This window comes from Syngnathus scovelli, chromosome 21 (assembly GCF_024217435.2).
Source record: "Syngnathus scovelli strain Florida chromosome 21, RoL_Ssco_1.2, whole genome shotgun sequence".
In the NCBI taxonomy this organism is placed as follows: Eukaryota; Metazoa; Chordata; class Actinopteri; order Syngnathiformes; family Syngnathidae; genus Syngnathus; species Syngnathus scovelli.
Window position 1 is genome coordinate 5,762,031 of NC_090867.1, and position 17,710 is coordinate 5,779,740.

At 44.1% G+C, this 17,710-nt stretch overlaps 4 protein-coding genes and 1 non-coding gene across 6 annotated transcripts; 4 read left to right on the forward strand and 1 right to left on the reverse strand.

Moving 5' to 3' along the window:
- Positions 1–109: 109 nt before the first annotated feature.
- On the forward strand, positions 110–3,467 carry LOC125990879 (alpha-N-acetylgalactosaminide alpha-2,6-sialyltransferase 2). Its single transcript, XM_049758200.1, has 9 exons — positions 110–463; positions 974–1,235; positions 1,296–1,458; positions 1,620–1,782; positions 1,987–2,125; positions 2,186–2,289; positions 2,490–2,573; positions 2,647–2,746; positions 2,822–3,467. Exons 1-9 carry the CDS (start codon positions 366–368, stop codon positions 3,017–3,019), a joined length of 1,311 nt encoding a protein of 436 aa, XP_049614157.1. The 5' UTR covers positions 110–365; the 3' UTR covers positions 3,020–3,467.
- Positions 3,468–3,607: 140 nt separating this feature from the next.
- On the forward strand, positions 3,608–6,732 carry LOC125990878 (alpha-N-acetylgalactosaminide alpha-2,6-sialyltransferase 1). Of its 2 annotated transcripts, none has more exons than XM_049758198.1 (9): positions 3,608–3,891; positions 4,157–4,397; positions 4,460–4,622; positions 4,686–4,848; positions 5,583–5,721; positions 5,787–5,890; positions 6,104–6,187; positions 6,262–6,361; positions 6,432–6,732. In XM_049758198.1, the coding sequence occupies exons 1-9, from the start codon at positions 3,719–3,721 to the stop codon at positions 6,642–6,644; spliced, it is 1,380 nt and encodes a 459-aa protein (XP_049614155.1). In that variant the 5' UTR covers positions 3,608–3,718; the 3' UTR covers positions 6,645–6,732. The 2 variants fall into 2 exon arrangements, with proteins under 2 accessions (XP_049614155.1, XP_049614156.1); XM_049758199.1 differs by having other exon boundaries at positions 3,608–3,788.
- Positions 6,733–6,933: 201 nt separating this feature from the next.
- Positions 6,934–7,047, forward strand: LOC125991814 (U5 spliceosomal RNA). The gene has a single exon (XR_007489455.1). It is a non-coding gene; the product is annotated as a U5 spliceosomal RNA (small nuclear RNA).
- Positions 7,048–7,464: 417 nt separating this feature from the next.
- On the forward strand, positions 7,465–14,463 carry trim8b (tripartite motif containing 8b). The gene is made up of 5 exons (XM_049759511.2): positions 7,465–9,733; positions 11,881–11,976; positions 12,052–12,317; positions 12,385–12,500; positions 12,576–14,463. The coding sequence occupies exons 1-5, from the start codon at positions 9,128–9,130 to the stop codon at positions 13,238–13,240; spliced, it is 1,749 nt and encodes a 582-aa protein (XP_049615468.1). The 5' UTR covers positions 7,465–9,127; the 3' UTR covers positions 13,241–14,463.
- A 944-nt stretch (positions 14,464–15,407) lies between these two features.
- Positions 15,408–17,618, reverse strand: arl3b (ADP ribosylation factor like GTPase 3b). The gene is made up of 6 exons (XM_049759524.2): positions 17,457–17,618; positions 16,860–17,003; positions 16,607–16,723; positions 16,482–16,532; positions 16,157–16,342; positions 15,408–16,066 (listed from the first exon to the last, which is right to left on the reverse strand). Exons 1-6 carry the CDS (start codon positions 17,457–17,459, stop codon positions 16,019–16,021), a joined length of 549 nt encoding a protein of 182 aa, XP_049615481.1. The 5' UTR covers positions 17,460–17,618; the 3' UTR covers positions 15,408–16,018.
- Between the last annotated feature and the right edge of the window lie 92 nt (positions 17,619–17,710).

Below are 17,710 nucleotides of genomic sequence, written 5' to 3' on the forward strand. Positions count from 1 at the left end.
TAGTTCAATTTGGTTCCTGGTGAAAGAGTAGCATACACATTGTGACTGTTTTCATTTTGGAAATTAAAAATAGACTAGACTACAGATTAAAAAGTAGTGTATGAGGAGCATACATTACTTTTTTTGTTGACAAACCTATGAAATATAGAAAATGACCTAGTAAGATAATTTTCAGTACTCTTTTACCTGTTATTCAACACCACTAACTTGACAAACCGTTTATAAGTAGTAGATATTATTCCTTTACCTTATGTGGTTGGCATATGATGCCCCACCCAGGTTTTTGGTTTCATAAGTACTGGGAGGGTAATTGCACCTGAGAATCAAATCTTTGATTTGAGCCGGTCGTGCACATTGCTGTCACTATGAGCTTCCGCAAATCGAGTATTTTTGCTTGGCTGTTTGTCACCTCCTTTGGAATTGTCTTTTTTATTTATTTTCAGGAAAACCTAGCATTGTACAAGTAAGTGTATATTTCTTATTTGGGAAAAAAAAAGTCATTTATTATTAAAATTGTCACACACTATTTGCAAGAGATATGGACCAGCTAATGGCAAAAATCTGCACATAACTGATGAGGCTAATTAAAAAAAAAAAAGCCCCAAAACAAGTACTTACTCTATTGTATTTTGCCACATAGTTTTAGACATAACCTGTAGTCTTTAAATATTTTAGCTTGAGTTATTTTTAAATCTAAACCCAAGCATCAAAATTGGCCTAACAAAAGTGAACATTTTTGTGAAACAAGTTTTGCTTTTGTTTAAAACGTGAATTTTGTGTTGGCATGTTGTAATCAGAACTACCTTGGCAGGCAAATGTTTTATGTAAAAAAAAAAAAAAGGCTGTAGTCTCAGCAACCAGTTTGTGTCCATTAATTGTTTCCTTGGAACATCGCCATAATTGTCTTCGTGAGAATACAGAAGATTAACCAACCCAATTTTCTTTTTTCTAACTTCCTCCTCCAATTCAAAAGGCTCCCTTTCTCTTGGAATTTTAAGGCTATCATCTCAAAACAAGATTATGAGGAAAACACCACCAGAGGCATGACCTTAAATGTCACAGGTCCTTCCGAATCACTGCCTGTCACAGAGGTTGAACAAGAGACAGAAAATGCGTCTACACCTGGCATCGATCCCGAGACCCCCATACCCATCCTCTATAAAACCAACTTCTCCAAACTTCCCATTTGGGATTTTGAAGACGTATACAACCAGGACGCTGCACCCATAAACACAGTATGTAACACATCTTGGCAGGAAAGAAAAGGGCTTTGATTTTTTTTTTTCCTTCTCTAGGTGTGTCCACAATCTTTGAGGAATTCCATGGACGAGAGCTTCAAGAAAGCGTTCCTCCCCAGAATACGCTTGTTCCTACACAAGAACAACCTCAACATGAGCGAGTGGAACAGACTCTCCCATTTTAACATTCCTTTTGGCTTTATGGATTTCTCCTATAATGGTAAGTCAAGACATTTCTAGTTATCCTCTGCAAGAGTAAGTCCTAGAGATTTGAATGAAACTTGGAAGAAATTAATAGACCAATGAAAATTCTCAAGAACCTATCCCTGAGAAGATGTCACAATCCATGGCAAAAATAATTTGTCCCCCCTTGTCCTCCAGATATAATGCCCTTAGTCAAATTGATCCCAGTGCCAAAGGAGCCTTTCCTCTCTCCAAAGGCTGGCGGCGACGGTTGTATTCGTTGCGCCGTGGTGGGCAACGGCGGCATCCTGAATGGCTCCAATATGGGGAAAGAAATCGACGCGCACGATTACATCTTTCGGTAATATGCAATATTAACAATTAACAAGAGCAACAATTTTCATTGTCACACAGGAAACAATAATGACCAACAGGAGGAAAGCCCTTGCGGGTTTCGAGAATCTGTGCCCCCAGTTTCTTAGATGTAAATAAATCAATAAACCTGAAAGAACCTCAGCACAATGTTTTATGAAACCCTACCAAAAGATACAATAATCCATGTCAGGATGAACGGCGCAGTCACTGAGGGTTGTGAGGATGATGTGGGGAACAAAACGTCCGTCTACCTCCACACTGGTCACTCCATCACTGCGCCTTTGTATTTGTTCAAGAAATATGGCTACAAGTCTGCCCCACACGACGAGGTAAGCCTATTTATTTATTCAATACCGCAATTGGTCACTCATACAGCTTATTTTATGCAGGGCATCAAATATGTGATGCTTACAGAGAGCAAGAGGGACTTCCAGTGGCTTCAAGGACTCCTCCGTGGAGAGAAGGTGCAGCTTGGCCAGTTCAAAAACAACGAGTGAGGAATATTCTGGCTGAATGAGAATTTTTATTACTAAGGCTAGCATCTTAAAGCAATACCTCACAAAAGATTTATTATTAAAGCTTTAGTTAGTTGGCTCGATACATACAAAAGATAACTTTGATTTTTTGTTACTTTGCAATTGCGTGAATATTTTATTTTGTTAATATTTTTCATTTGAAAACTTTTGCTTTCAGACCCCGGAAGTACTACTCAGGGCAGTACAACGAAAGCCGTTTCTACGTCCTGCATCCAGATTTCTCGCGATATTTGCGCAACAGGTCGACCTTTATTCATAACTTTAACGTTTCATAATTATACTGTTTTCAACGGAAGCATATTTTTATTTTTCAGATTCCTTAAATCTCCTTTCCTGAATAAAACGTTCTGGCATATTGTCCGACCCACCAATGGTGCTTTTGCACTCTTCCTGGCTCTCCACACGTGTGATATAGTGAGCTCTTTTTGTTTAACACAATAATTGATTGTCTCAAATATAAGTTCAGTGTCCAATTCTTTTTGTTCCCAGGTTGATGCATACGGCTTCATCACGAAAGACTACACTAACTACCCCTCCTACTATTTCCAAAAGCATGAAAAGATCCGCATGATTTTGTACATAAATCATGACTACCATCTGGAAATGAAAACCTGGGAGAACCTGCACAACAGTAAAATTATGCGTCTCTATCAAAGAACTGAAAAGGAACCCCATCAAAAGACCTAACTGGAAATAAATACTAAAGTGGCAGGTTATAGCCAGTCCTCTGCCGGCCTAAACACTACAAAAAATCAATGAGCATTTGTAATCAACTGATTATTTTTTTTCCCAACAGTCCATTCTTCTTCTTCAAAATATGACCGCCAGCATGTCATATGATGTTTATCATTGAAAACATCAAACAACTTTATTTGTAAATAGAACATGATATTCAGTCATAGTATGTGAGCTGTTTTCATAGTAAAGATGTATTCAAATCTGCGGCAGACTTAATTTTCACCAGGAGGGGTCGCTGTTACCTACTCTTAAAAAAATCACCCTTTTAACAAACAGTTGGTCAAAGCGGTTCAGTATTCACAAAAGCTTCATTAGACTATCACTTTTTTTTTGTTTAATCACTCACACACATCATATCACCATTGTTTGCCTGGTTAAATAAAGATTTATAAACAAATATGCGGGAATCAAAATCATTGTGCCTCCACACGACCATCACTTGTTTTCACTAGTTCCGAACAATTTCTTTTGGGACTATTCTTGTTATATAGGTGTGACTTGTTATGTACACTCCAGTGTGTGTGTGTGTGTGTGTGTGTGTGTGTGTGTGTGTGTGTGTGTGTGTGTGTGTGTGTGTGTGTGTGTGTGTGTGTGTGTGTGTGTGTGTTTGCGTGCGTGTCCAAGTGCTCAGTTGAGGCCCTGCCCAGCATGTATTTGCCACCAAGTGCCATTTCCACCTCAGTAGAGCAGCCATTTCTCACAGCCGGCCAGGTTCCAGGTGACATGAACCTCCCTATATCCAGAATTTTTACATGGCTGATTGCCATTTCAATTGGATTTCTATTTTTTGGTTTCTTTCAAGAAAATTTAACAGTGAACAAGTAAGTTTTTTTTTTTTTTTTGTTATTTGAAAAGGTTTGGCAGGGCTTGTATTTGGGCGGTGGGAACGATGATCTAAATTTATGATTTACACACTGCTCAAAACAGCATTTTAGAAATGGTCTGGTTTAGTGAAAAGGTCATAACTTTACGTGGGGGTGATTAGAAATATGTTTTTTTTTTGTGAAACTCAATACCTACTAAATTTGGCAAACGATCCAAATTGCAGCCTTTGCTTCTTTCATATCACTTTCTTTTCCAATCCAGCTGGACCACATTCTCTATGAACTTTGAGGCTCTCACCTCAAAACAGGATTATAAAGAAAACATCACCAGACGTACCACCTTGAATGCACTCGTCACGGAGTTGGAACGATCTACAGAAAATGTCTCCGCACCTGGCATCGATCCGAACACCCCCATGCCCATCCTCTTTAGATCCAACTTCTCCAAACTTCCTGTGTGGGATTTTGAAGACGTGTACAACCAGGATGGACCCGCAAGCACAGTAAGTACACACCATGGGATGAAAGAAAAGAACATTTATATCCCCCCCCCCCCTCCCCTTAGATGTGCCAACAATCATTGAGGAATTCCACGGACGAGACCTTCAAGAAAGCTTTCCTCCCCAAAATACGCTTGTTCCTACATAAGAACAACCTCAACATGAGTGAGTGGAACAGACTCTCCCATTTCAACAACCCATTTGGCTTCATGGATTACTCTTATAATGGTAAGGCATTTTGTCCATTAAAGATTTGCCATGACTCTAAAAATAATTTCCTATTTTTATCAGATGTAATGTCCTCAGTCAAGTTGATCCCGGAGCCAAAGGAGCCTCTCCTGTCTCCAAAGGCTGGCAGCGATGGTTGTATTCGTTGCGCTGTGGTGGGCACTGCTGGCATCCTGAACGGCTCCAAAATGGGCAAAGAAATAGACGCGCACGATTACGTTTTTAGGTAAAATTTTGTTTTGATTTCCATTTGGTTGATTTATCACCTCGCTGTTTTATAAAGTATCCTAAAGTGGAGTGAGTTTACACTGAAGACTAATTTAAAGTTCTATATAATTACAAGCTGTCATGCAATATTATATCAGTCCATTATCAGAGCTTAAACGTCAGCAGCATTCTTAACATCCACTAAGCTCCAGGATGTTTTAAATAAATATTGCTCAAGTCGCGCGTGCACAAGACCGCACTAATGCATAATGGAGCAAATGAAATAGGCAAACCAGTTTTTCAGCATTCAGCATGCATCAGATGAAAAGGTTTGTAGTGTGTGGGTTGGTCCTGTACCACACAATGGTGAGATTATGTCAGAATTAACATCCATTTAAAATGGGTAGAATAAAACAACTGCATTTATTGATTGACATGTAACTGTGGAGATTCATATGTCACCAATACTTTAAGCTGTCCATTGTATTCATGCCAGTATGAATCTCAGCCCATTGGAGGAAAGAGCAACACATGCAATTGTATCAAATGAATCAGTGAGAAAGGATTGCTGTTTGTTTTGAAATGACAAGTTCACAGACAAAAGTGTCTTGCTTGTTGGACAGGAGAAGTGACATTCTTGTCCAGCCAGGTATTTGAAACTTATCATGCTAACATCTCAACTTCCAATTGTCTAGTTTTCATCATTGTGTGGAAGTGATAACTACACAAAATAATGCTAATCATGCTTGTCAGGATGAACGGCGCGGTCACCACGGGCTACGAGGATGACGTGGGGAACAGAACATCCGTCTACGTCCACACTGCTCACTCCATCACTACGTCTTTGTATTTGTTCAAGAAATATGGCTACAAGTCTGCCCCACACGACGAGGTAAGCCCATTCGATTTATTTATTCAATATTGCAATTGGTCATTCATACAGCTTATTTTATGCAGGGCATCAAATATGTGATGATTCCAGAGGGCATGAGAGACTTCCAGTGGCTTCAAGGACTCCTCCGTGGAGAGAGGGTCCAGCTTGGCCCGTACAAAAACAAACGGTGATAAAGACCCTGGCCTGAATTTTATCGAGCATGTTCTGATTTCAGGAGATTTATTATTACTATTATAAATATTACATTAGAAAAGTGTAGTCATGTTCTTCAATAGTCTTAAAAAATCCAAGTACGGGTTTTCTAAAAATTGTAAAATAAATCTTTTGACTTTACAGCTGTATGATTCCTTTTTTTTTTTCTTTTTTTTTCCACATCCAGGCCCCGGACTTACTACTCGAGCCAATACAATGAGAGCCGCTTTTACGTCCTGCATCAAGACTTTCTGCGATATGTGCGCAACAGGTCGAGCTTCACTCATTAATTATGTTTCATGATTACACTGTTCCTACTGCAAGTATATTTGCGCCACTTTTCAGGTTCCTGAAATCTCCCAACTTGAACAAGCGTTACTGGGCAATAGTCCGACCTACCAATGGTGCTTTTGCACTCTTCCTGGCTCTCCACACATGTGATATAGTAAGTAACACAATAATTTACTGACTGACTGAAATTCTGATAATCATCCAATTCTTTTTGTTCTACACAGGTTGATGCATACGGCTTCATGACGAGAGACTACGCAAAGTACTCCAACTATTATTTCCAGAGGCATGACAAGAGCCGGGTGGTTTTCTACGCAAATCACGACTACATTCTGGAAATGAAAACTTGGGAGAAGCTGCACAACAGCAAAATCATGCGCTTGTATCAAAGTGGAAGGGAACTCCCTTCCAAAAATATAACTGGGAAGAATGCCTAACAGATTTGACTTTTTTAAAAAACTCTATTTATTCCTTGTTTGGCATGCACTAACTTGGCCGATAAAGCTGATTCTGAATCTCCCAGCATGCTTTGCGCTGTAAGACTCTTATTTCAATGATTTATACATGTTTGTTAAGCATTTTCTGACTTTGGTGTATTCATCTTGTATGAAAGTTATTTTTTTTAACTATGATGCGTGGTTGTCGAGTTAGTTTTTATTTAATGGCCGTTAGTAAACATTGTATGGGTTACAATAACCTCCCTTGCCTCGCGTCAAACATGTTAGTACACTCTTGTTTCTCTTCAGATCGCACAAATCTTTCGCCTTTTACTAAAGATTTCCGTGGGGAGGAATAACAAGAGTCTTTATCAATTTTTTGACGCCCTGCAACAGCAGGGCATTCTCTAAATGTCAAAGAAAATGAGACTTGCTCACGCACACCGCCAGAGTGCAGTCACACTCTTTCGGCAGCATATGTCAAAGGTCATTTACGTTTATGAGATGTTCAAGCGCGCAGGAAAGAACATACGTATTAGAAATACACGAATTGTAACATAACCATCGACGCAAACTTAATTGAATTTAGTTTTTCTTAAAAAAACAAAACACTTGCACTTGTTTTTATTCTGCTCGTGACAATGGTCTGCGTGAGCACATGCTGATTTTCCTTGGTATGTAATCAGCTTCCATTGTTTACCCTAATATTAAGCGCAGTGATAACACTGCTGAGTCAAACGGTCCTCACGACTGATTGTCAGTGCTTTATTTTGAAAATCGGAAAAAGGAAATAGTTAATTCTGAAACACCGGAAGTGGCCTATTGCTCGTCTGTGTTGACGCTAACGGGAGGAAGCGTCAAGCTCGCCCGCATTCCTCCTCTGTCGACAGCCTCGTTGGGGCAGAGTGAGGCACAAGAAGAAAGGAGGCCATCAAAGAAGAAGGCGTCAAATTATATTTTTTGTTTTCCCCTTACCACCAAAGCGAGTTGGATGTTTATAAATCAGGAATAGTCGACTCTTACACCGGACCGTGTGACCAAATATGGGCCGTGACTAAATAGCAAGTACGTCAGGACTGTCGACTTTTGGACCTGAAGAGAGAAGAGTATGATCAAACAGAAACCAAAAAAACCCGACCGTTTTTAGTCACCGTGTCGTCGTTAATATTGTGTAAATAGACGAAAGGCTTCGGTGAAACGACCTCCAACCTTTTTCACGGTGGATATCCTCTGTATTATTTTTTTTAATATCAAGATGGCTGATGACAGCAGCTAGCCCGTATAACAAGGACAGCGGAGCGACTTCCCCTTTTAATATCCTCATATTTTTATATTCTAACCCTGGAACGGTTACAAATATATATTTAAGAAAATAATGTATATATTGTATGCAAGCAAGGGATGCGTTTGTGAGGATAGTGTGGTTTAGAAAATGTGTACCTGTGCTACAAAATGGTGAGGTGAGTCACTTCGTTTTTTTTCCCCCCACGATTTTTGTCGAGATAAGTCGATTAAATATGTTGTTGATCGACGGCGGGGGCGAGAGCAGGCGAATAAGCAGAAAGTAAGATTTAAGTAATAACTTAAGAATAATTGTATTTTTGGTGAAAGGAGGGAGGAGCTTATTCGATCGATGAGTGTCGAAGCAAGCAACATTCCTGCAGATCCTTAAGCTAAATAAATACTCTTTTGTTCAGTGGTTTCGATTGGAGCCCTTAAAAAAGCGACAACTATGCAGTGAAACCGCATCCAAAGCAACGGCCCGGCTATGCATTTATGATTTCTCCATCTAATAAGATTAGTAGGCCCTTTTGTTATCGAGTGGAAAGTGCCAGAGAGAGCCGCGGCCTTGTCTGTATGTGTGCGAGTGTTTGGATTATTATTCATCTCATGGAAATGGCGTTTCACGTCAAAACAAAACCGAGGCGTTTTTAATCGGAATCTGTTGTGGGCCGCTGTGCACTTAACCGAGCCGAGCCTCCTGTGCTGCTCTGTTAGGTATTTCTGGAGAGTGACTGTTATAGGTTTAGTGTCAGGTTTAAAAAAGAAAAAAATAGCATTAATCAGGGTGTGGGAGCAGGTACACGAATCACGCCCCTGGCAGCTGTCAGTGCACGTGCAGGAGGTCGTGTGCTCATTTGCATATTTGGCTGCCCCCCTGGCTTAGTTATCTGTGCCTTGTTTGGATTCCAAGGTTTTACCTGCAGGCTGCTTCTTCCTGTAGGCCACACACAATCACTCCCTGTGTGTTTGTGTGTCACAGTTTACAGTAATCTTGTAACGTCGGCCTCACTCTGTGTGTTCTCATTTTGGTCAGTTTTCCGGAACTTGCCGCAGCAATAACTAACAAGTCAGGGTGTCAGCGCAAAGGTAAACGCACACTTTAAGGACAGTGTCAGGTTTTTTTTTCTGGGAAGGGTGGTGTGGGGGGGAGGCTCGGGTTTCGTGAGAACACAGACCGAAACCCCGAGGCATTTTTTTGTATGCCTGCTCCCGCCACCATGGCGTCTGACATGGCCGAGACGTGGAAGAACTGCTTCGAGGAGGAGCTCATCTGCCCCATCTGCCTGCACGTCTTCTCCGAGCCCATCCAGCTGCCCTGCAAGCACAATTTCTGTCGGGCGTGCATCAGCGAGGCCTGGGCCAAGGACTCCACGTTGGCCCGCTGCCCCGAGTGCAACCATGCGTACAGCCAAAAGCCCAGCCTGGAGAAGAACCACAAGCTTTCCAACATCGTGGAGAAATACAATGCCCTCAGCGTGGAAAAGGCGTCCGTGCCGCCGCCTCAATGCATTCTGTGCCGACGTGGCCCCCCGCTGCCCGCCGTTAAGGTGTGCCTGCGCTGCAACGCGCCGTGCTGCCAGTCACACGTGCAGACGCACTTGCAGCAGCCGTGCTCGGCGCTCGGGCATCTGTTGGTGGAGGCCGAGGCGGTCAAGGCGTGGACGTGCCCGCAGCACGACGAGTACCGGCTGTATCACTGCGAGGCTGAGCAGACTGCGGTGTGCCAATACTGTTGCTTCGCCCGCTGTCACCCCAGCCACGGGCACGCCGTCGCCGACGTGGAGCTGCGCCGCAACGACATCAGAGTAAGACATCCGCGCACTCACCACAACGTAACTGCTATTTTTAAGGTTATTGTGGATTTCCTATTTGACCATGTGAGTCGAATTTGGGTTCTTGAGAAGTCCCATTGATAATTTAACTAATGCCTTGGGTAGATTGAATTCATGCACACAGAGGCTGGAGCAATTTTTTTTTTTTTTTTTTTTCCTTACCACATTGACCTAAATCTACGTTATCCATAGAAGTGAATGTCGGACATCTTGAGGGAATTCTGTCAAGTTTATCCATAATCAATAAGTGCTTTTGTGCGTTCTTGGAAGCATTGCGCGCACACACACAGGCAAGAGCTATCACTTTACATTTCATGTAGTCACCAAGCAACAACAAGTACATTTAAATCGGGTCCTTGAAATGGTCACATTTCCGTTGCAAAGGCCGCAATATACATCCAGCTTGCTGCAGTCGTCCTTCTCATCTGTCGGAATGCCACACAATGCAGTGAGCGGCGGAGGGTGTGGGGCTGCGGGTGGAGGGGACAATGAGGGTCCCTCATTGTGACGGGGGGGGGGGGGTTTCTTATCTCCCCGCCACAGATGCATCCTTGCGCTGGGATCGCCAGCGAGGGATTATAGTGATTCGTCACTCGATTGTGTGGATTTTATTTTTAAATGACATCTTGGTTTCCTGGTGTTTTGACCCCCCTTTTTTTAACACACGTAAATTTTTCAAAGGAATATGCATATTGGGGGGGGGGGGATTAGTCAGAGGGGGGAAACGTGAGGCGTCGACTGACTCATGACGCCGGCTTTCGGTGTCAACCCTGTCACACCGCCTTGTACTTCCTGTCGCAATGAGTCAGCAGGAGGGGTGACAGGGGTTAGGGTTGGGGGCGTGGTTGCCCATCTGAACTGTGAAGCCATGCCGCCCTCCCCCCCTGAAACAAAAAAAAATCTTTGCCATATTTTACCTACATTATTAATGCTCTGGATGGTCGCTAATTAGATCCCGCTGAATTATTTAGGGTCGAATATTTACACTGTGTTCTGCATTCATGTATGTAGATATGAGGGTCTATTTAACATATATTTCCATATTCACCAAATCCACCCTACCGCTTCTTTGCCAGCCGCCCCTTTATGAATAATCGTTGATTCCGGCTCAATCAGCCATCTTTAATATGATTTCAACCCCCTCGCTACGCCATCCCCCTCCCCTGCACTTCCATCAGCCCCGCACGTCTAATTCACCTCCCTGCACCTCCAGGCGCGGCCAGACCTTCTTCATGGCCCCCCCTGGTCCTGATGGAAAAGACACTATGCTGAAATGACAGCTAAAGAGGGGCCCTCCCGAGTCCCCCCCCCCCCTCCCTTGACCCCCAGTGCCCAATCTCACCCGCCCATCCCCTGCCTGCCCTACGTATCCATAGCTGCAACCTCCCTCTGCTAAGCTTCTTCTCCTTCGACCCCGCAGCTTTTTTCTGCTCACAGCCCGACTCAATCAATCAGCACAACCAGGTCACAGTCCTGCATGTAACATGGCAACCGTGTGTGTGTGTATGTGTGTGTGTGTGTGTGTGCTGTGTGTGCATCTGTGTGTGAGATATCTAGGCCAGTGGTTTTCAGTGATAAAATCAGCTGTGTGTTTAAAATTTTTTGAACCATGTCGGACACTTTTGCAATCCCATCTCCACTCGTTGCAAGGGCTAGCATGCTAGCGTGCTACACGCTAACATAGTGGAATCCGGATAAAGATAGGCCCAGTGAACACAGAGACATGTCTGTCTGCTGACATTAGTATTTAGTTGTGCTAATTTGACCGCCTTGCCCAAATAAAACCACACGCTACAACTAAAAATGAAAAGCATTCCATTCTCTCTTGAATTATGAAAACACGTCATGCTTTTAGCTGGCCACTAAAGCGGAGGAGAGCTTTTCCTGCCTGCTTATGTTGGTTCATTTATCAATTCAAACCCCCCAACACAAACACACACACACACTTATGCAAGCACAAAACAGCTGCGGGTTGCCATGGCAGCATGGTCCTCCCCTCCTGTGGGGATTGTGCGTGTCGGATTGAGACTAACTAAGCGGGGATGGAGGGAGAGGGGGGAAATTGTTGCACTCTTTAAAGACCTTCTTTCCTCTGCTTTTCTTCTTCTGTCACCTTGCAGCAAAGCCTACTGAAGCAGCAGGAGCGTGTGGAGGACCGCGTGCAGGAGATCGAGGAGCAGCTATGCAAGCTAGACTCGGACAAGTGCGTGGTGGAGGTGTGTTTGCGCACTGTAACTGCACAATTCAGCCTCCATTTTGTGTTGACTCTCCTTGTCCTCCTCCTCCACAAGGACCGTGTGCTGGAGCTGAAGGAAGACGTGCGCCTGCAGTACCAGCGCATGCATCAGCTCCTGGAGGAGGACCTGGGTCGCACGCTGGAGGCGCTCGAGCGGGCGCAGGCGCGCTTCTGCCAGGAGAACGCCGCCCAAGTCTTGGCACTGGGTGAGCAGCGGCACGAGGCGCACAAGCTGCTGAGTGCCATCAACACGGCGTTCGGAAAGGCGGAGGAGCTGGGCTTCATGAAGAACACCAAGCCCGTCAAGATCCTCACTGACAGGTATAAAGGGTGTCAGCGTTGCAGTCTTATAGCTTGTACTTGGGGTCTCATCTGGAATATTTTATAGGTCTCAGGCGTGCGTGGGGAGCTCTCTGCCGCCCTACAAGGTGGGCAATTTGAACGCCAAGCTCTTCCTCTCGGAGATCTCCAAGCGGGAGAAAAGCTTGAAGAGAACGCTGGAAGGTACAAACTGGGAGAGGTGTTAAAATGTCCTTCCTGAAGTGTTTTGCATGAACATGTTCTCGTGTCTACCCTCAGCTCCGCTCACCCCTCCCTCCACCTTCCTGCAATCTGTCCCGGCCTTCCCCAGCTACCAAAGCTCAGCCTCGGGAGTAGAGAAACGGAAACATTCCGCCGCCTTCCCGGAAGGAAACTCGAGCAAAAACGGCACGGCGAGTTTCAAAGATGGCTCTTCTTCCTCCTCCTCCTCTTCTTCCTCGAGCAAGCAGCCCTACCTGGGCTCCTCCTCGTCCTCCGGAGAAGGTCAGTCTGCCAATCAGCCCTGCGGCCCACCGCACATCACGGACGGCGCCAACCACCATTCCGGCTCAGTCTTCGGCTCCTCACACTTCCCCCCCGGCGGCGGGGGCGGCGGCACCGGGGGCTCCTCGCACTCCTCCCAGCAGACCGTGCTGCCGCAGTACGGCGGGCGTAAGATCCTGGTGTGCACCATGGATAACTGCTATTGCTCCGGGGTGCCGTCCGTGTCAGGCCACCGTGGCCACCCGCCGTACCCGCGCTCGGGCTCCTTCCCCTGGGTCAGCGCGCAGGACTACCCCCCGCCGCCCGGCCTGGCCTCCGGGGGGCCGTCCATGCAGGGCCTGGCAGTGCGCGACTGGATCGACGCCTCGCAGTCGCACAGACACGCCGACTTCTACGGGCTGTACGGGCAGCCTTCCGCAAAGCACTACGTCACTAGTTAACACACACATACACACGCATACAGACCACACACAGCAAAATGTGTAATCCCTTGCTATTTGCAAATAATGGCTGACCTCCTAATAGCCTATATTAGTAGTTTAAACTGTAAATCTACCACCAACAATATCATCACATTTTTTTCCCTCGTTTCTAACTCATTTTACATTTCCCGTAAAAATAAATTGGCCCTTTTTTGTTCAGAAAGAGCATAAAAATTTGAACCGCAAATATGCAGGGGATTACGATAGACTGCTTTAAAGCCGTTATAGCCTACACACATTTAAACTGTACACACACACACACACACACACCTCTAGAATACATTGTATACACATTCGGGGGCAGGGTCGATTGCTTTTTATTTTTATTTTATTTTCCGTCAGTGTTGTAAAATGTACGTTAAACTAAAAAGAAAGCGTTAAAAAGAAAGCATCGAGAAACCCGAGCGACTGTTTTAAGAGACTCTGAGGGAGGAGGCAGAAGAGGAGCTGTTATTTATAGAATGAGAGATGGAAATGAACTTTTAATGGGTGGGCCAAAAAAAAAAAAAAGGAAAAAGACTCAAGTGTTCCCGGTTCAGCATCCACCGAGGTCCGTTGCCTTACGTCGTTGTGATGAAAGCCTATGATTTTTTTTTTTATTTTCTTTTTTTTTTTGGGGTGGGGGGGTCCCCTCTGATGTGGCACTTGTTACTGCTTCCCAAGCTCTTCCACCCAATACCCACAATGCACTTGTTGGACGCTTTCCCGTACCCCCTACCCCCTCAACTTCACGAGAAATAAGAGCCCAGAGTGGCGAGACCAAACCAATCAGGCGTCAAGTGGAAGAGGATCTGACGACGCTGTTTCACGTACTTCCTTCAGGGCGATGATGTCACTTCCACTCAGTAAGCACACACACTCACACATACGCGATAGCGCTTGGCTTCCTCTTTGCTGCTGTAAGCACGCAAAGGAAGACATTTTTTTTTAAGCACTCAGAAGAAGAGACATTGTATGCAGTTAAAAAAAAAAAAAAAAAGGACTTTACCATGATCTACTTTTTCTAAAAGAATGAGAATGGACCGGTCATCCTTCTTACATAGAAGCCATTAAGGACACTTGACTGTGAGAGAAAGTACAAAAAAAACAACTTGAAAGTATCTTTTTTTGTAAATATTTTGTGAAATGGAAAAATGACACGACATGATTTGGAGAATTCCAAATAAAGAAAGGAATTTAAATCTTTCCTGCCTGGTTGATTCAAGTAACAACAATGTTTCACAAAATTTTCATCTCCTTAATTCTTAAAATGGTAACAAAGTGGTTGAAGTTTCAAGGAGAAAGAATCAGTGAAGAATCCATGGTAAGTAGAGCTCACTTCACTGGTTCTTTTATATCAAACAAATTATTTTAGGTGCATTACCTGACATGTTTCGGCGGGTTCTTCCGCTTCATCAGAGATGAAATAATAATTACCTAAAATAATTTGATATAAAAGAACCAGTGAAGTGATTAAAAAGGAAAAACAAGATGAACTTAGTACAGGTAAGTAGAGCTGCAATCTTTGCACAGATTAGCATTAGCTGGTAAAAATGGCTAGCTAAATAAAAGTCCATATGATTCTGTTCATTCTATTTGGCAAACCTTATTAAGAACACTACACATTCCCGACCCACCCTCCTGCCACTCCCATCTATGTGCCCCAACCTTCCACACAAGTTTTTTTTTTAACGATTCGTCTCACTTCCTACAGTACGCCCACATAGTAATAAAACACTCCCTTGTTTCTCTCTCCTGACATTCTCCCATGCGAGTATGCACAGCTGTCGTGCAGCTGTCGGATGCAATGGAAAGAGCGACATAGTTGCCCACCTCTCACTTGTGTGTCTTTTTTTTTTATTCATAATTTAGTTAACCACTATACAAATGTCAAAGTATGTATTGTTTATGTCTATTTTTTTTAGTGCACGTGTTTGAGTGATGAGACAACGGGATGTTTGTATAAGATGACCACTTTAGCCCACGTTAAAAGCATTTTGTCTTTTTCATGATGCTATGACCTAGATTGCGCAATAACACACCACGAGAGCATTTGAAATAATCCATTTGAGTCGAGCTGTCTCCCACACACACTGCCGAGACCACTTCACTGACACCAACAGCTGATAAGCACAAAAGGCAAGCATACTTTTTTTCTTTCTTCTTTTATTCACATACAGTACCTTTAGCACAGATTACATTCGAGAATATCAATCTAAATCCCCCAAAATGTCACAGAAGTGAAACAAAAATAATCTGCAGGTACAGTATGAGGACTACAAAATAGTGCCGAGTAATGCGCATAAAAGATACGAACGCAGGGGGGGAAGGGGGGATCCCCACACTATTTACAGTGGATTTAAAAACGCCTCTAATTCATCTAATTTCTTTTTATACATATCATATACAGTATCGTTCTTTAGTGGGTTTAGGGTGGTGAAAGCACACTCTACTTAACTCTGCCATAAATAAAACGCTTACAAAAATAGAAGACCTCACGTCAAACAGAGCCATATGAAAGCGCACGTGGAACGATTCGGAAAAGAATGACACACTTTGACTTCCAATCTTCCTCTTGAAAGACAGCAGCTCAACGGAAATAGTTAAAAATGTGACGGGCGGGAATGCAGCAGTTAAAAAAACCTCCTTGTTGGATTCGTTGTAGTGTGTACATTCACAGGTTGTACCCCGGAGTGTTTAAGGCTCAGGAGACGTTGCCGCACGTCCTCCTGAGGAGAAGACGACGGAAAAGACGAGCTACTTCTTCTTGGAGTTGACGCTCTTGCACACCCAGTTCATGCCCTCCTGTGGGTTAAGTGAGTTTGAAAAAATGAAAAAAAAGGGGAAAAGAATGGAAAAATAACTGCTTGATGACAAAAGGAAAAGATGGCAGACCTGGATGCCCTCGCTGGTGAGGGCGGAGCATGACTGGATTTGCCAGATGCGGTCACGGATGGTGTGCAGGTTGAGGCCCTCGGCGATCTCGGAGGCCGGCGCCGCCGTCAGGAGGTCCTGCTTGTTGGCGAAGATCAGCACGGGCACACCGCTCAGCTTTTCCTCATCCAGCAGCTCGGCCAGTTCCTGAAAAGATAATACAACATAAGTCAGTTGTCATAACAGGGGTTCTCAAAATGGCTGCCATCAGATGACGGTTACAAAACTCGTAGCATGTTTCTGAAGCGTGAATAATGTCACCAAAGTCTCAATTAACTTCACATACCTGCCCCGTCTCCTCAAATCTTTTCCTGTCAGCGCTGTCGATGACATAAATCTGTAAACAAACGACAAATTACCATACAAACCCTGACGCAGTTCCAAGACGTGTCGATAATGTTACGAACGTACGAGCACGTCAGTGTTTTCAAAGTAGTTCCTCCAGTAGGGCCTGATCTTCCTCTGGCCGCCAATGTCCCAAACGTTGAGTTTGAAGCCTTGCGACTGGACGCTCTTGATGTTGAAGCCCTGGAGGAGGAGAGAAATTGTGACTTTTTAGGGGAGCCATCACGGGATCATGACATTGTTAGCTTGCTTTGGTAAAATAGTCAAGCATTTTTAAAAGTGCAATTAAGCTGAGTTGCCAAAGTGCATCATTGCTTACCTGGGTGGGGGTGATGTGGCTGATGTCCTCGGAGGCCAGCTGCTTGAGCAGGGTGGTCTTTCCGCCGTTGTCCAGCCCCAGCAGCAATATCCTCACCTCCTGGTCTGGTGTGCTCTTCAGTTTGCGCAGGATTGACAGCAATCCCTGCAAATGGCATTAACGAACATGTAACAACGATGGCTGCCATTGTTGCACATCTTCCAAACGTGATGTTGATAACAGATTTTCATCAAGCAATATTAGAGATTAGCGATAGGGCCGAGATTCGAACCCCAAACCTCAGAACTGTGACGCAGACGTCTTCCAAACACGTATTCAGTGCACAATCTAAACGTTTTTGGTCTTCATAACATCTGAATTAGTTGTCTTTTCACTGACTGGCTTTGGGCCCGGATATCGACGGTACGGAAGATGCTAAACGCGGCTAATTTGCTAATCTCCCCCTGGCAACTGAAGCTAACGCAACAAGATGGCTTTTGAGGATTGCTCCAGCGAACAGCCTTAACAATTTTGCAATCCCGCCTATGTTTGAATGAGCACATTTTGACCCGTTTTCACCTAGTTAACGGTCATTACGAGGGAATTACGGCTACTCACCATCTTGTTGTCTTGTGTCGTGGAGACGCCGCTGCGGAGGGTTACTAAGGACGATGACGTCACTCGCACAGGAACGCGCCCGTGTAAGTGGTTATTATCAAGCCGCTAAAGTGCTTGGAAAACACTTTAATGATATTATCCCCACGCCTTAAATACGATAAGTGGTCATACTTAAAAAGTGATTGTAATAAAGCTAACTACTGGACGTAAAAATTCAATATGTTGTTCACACTCCCATCCACAGGTGGCGACAG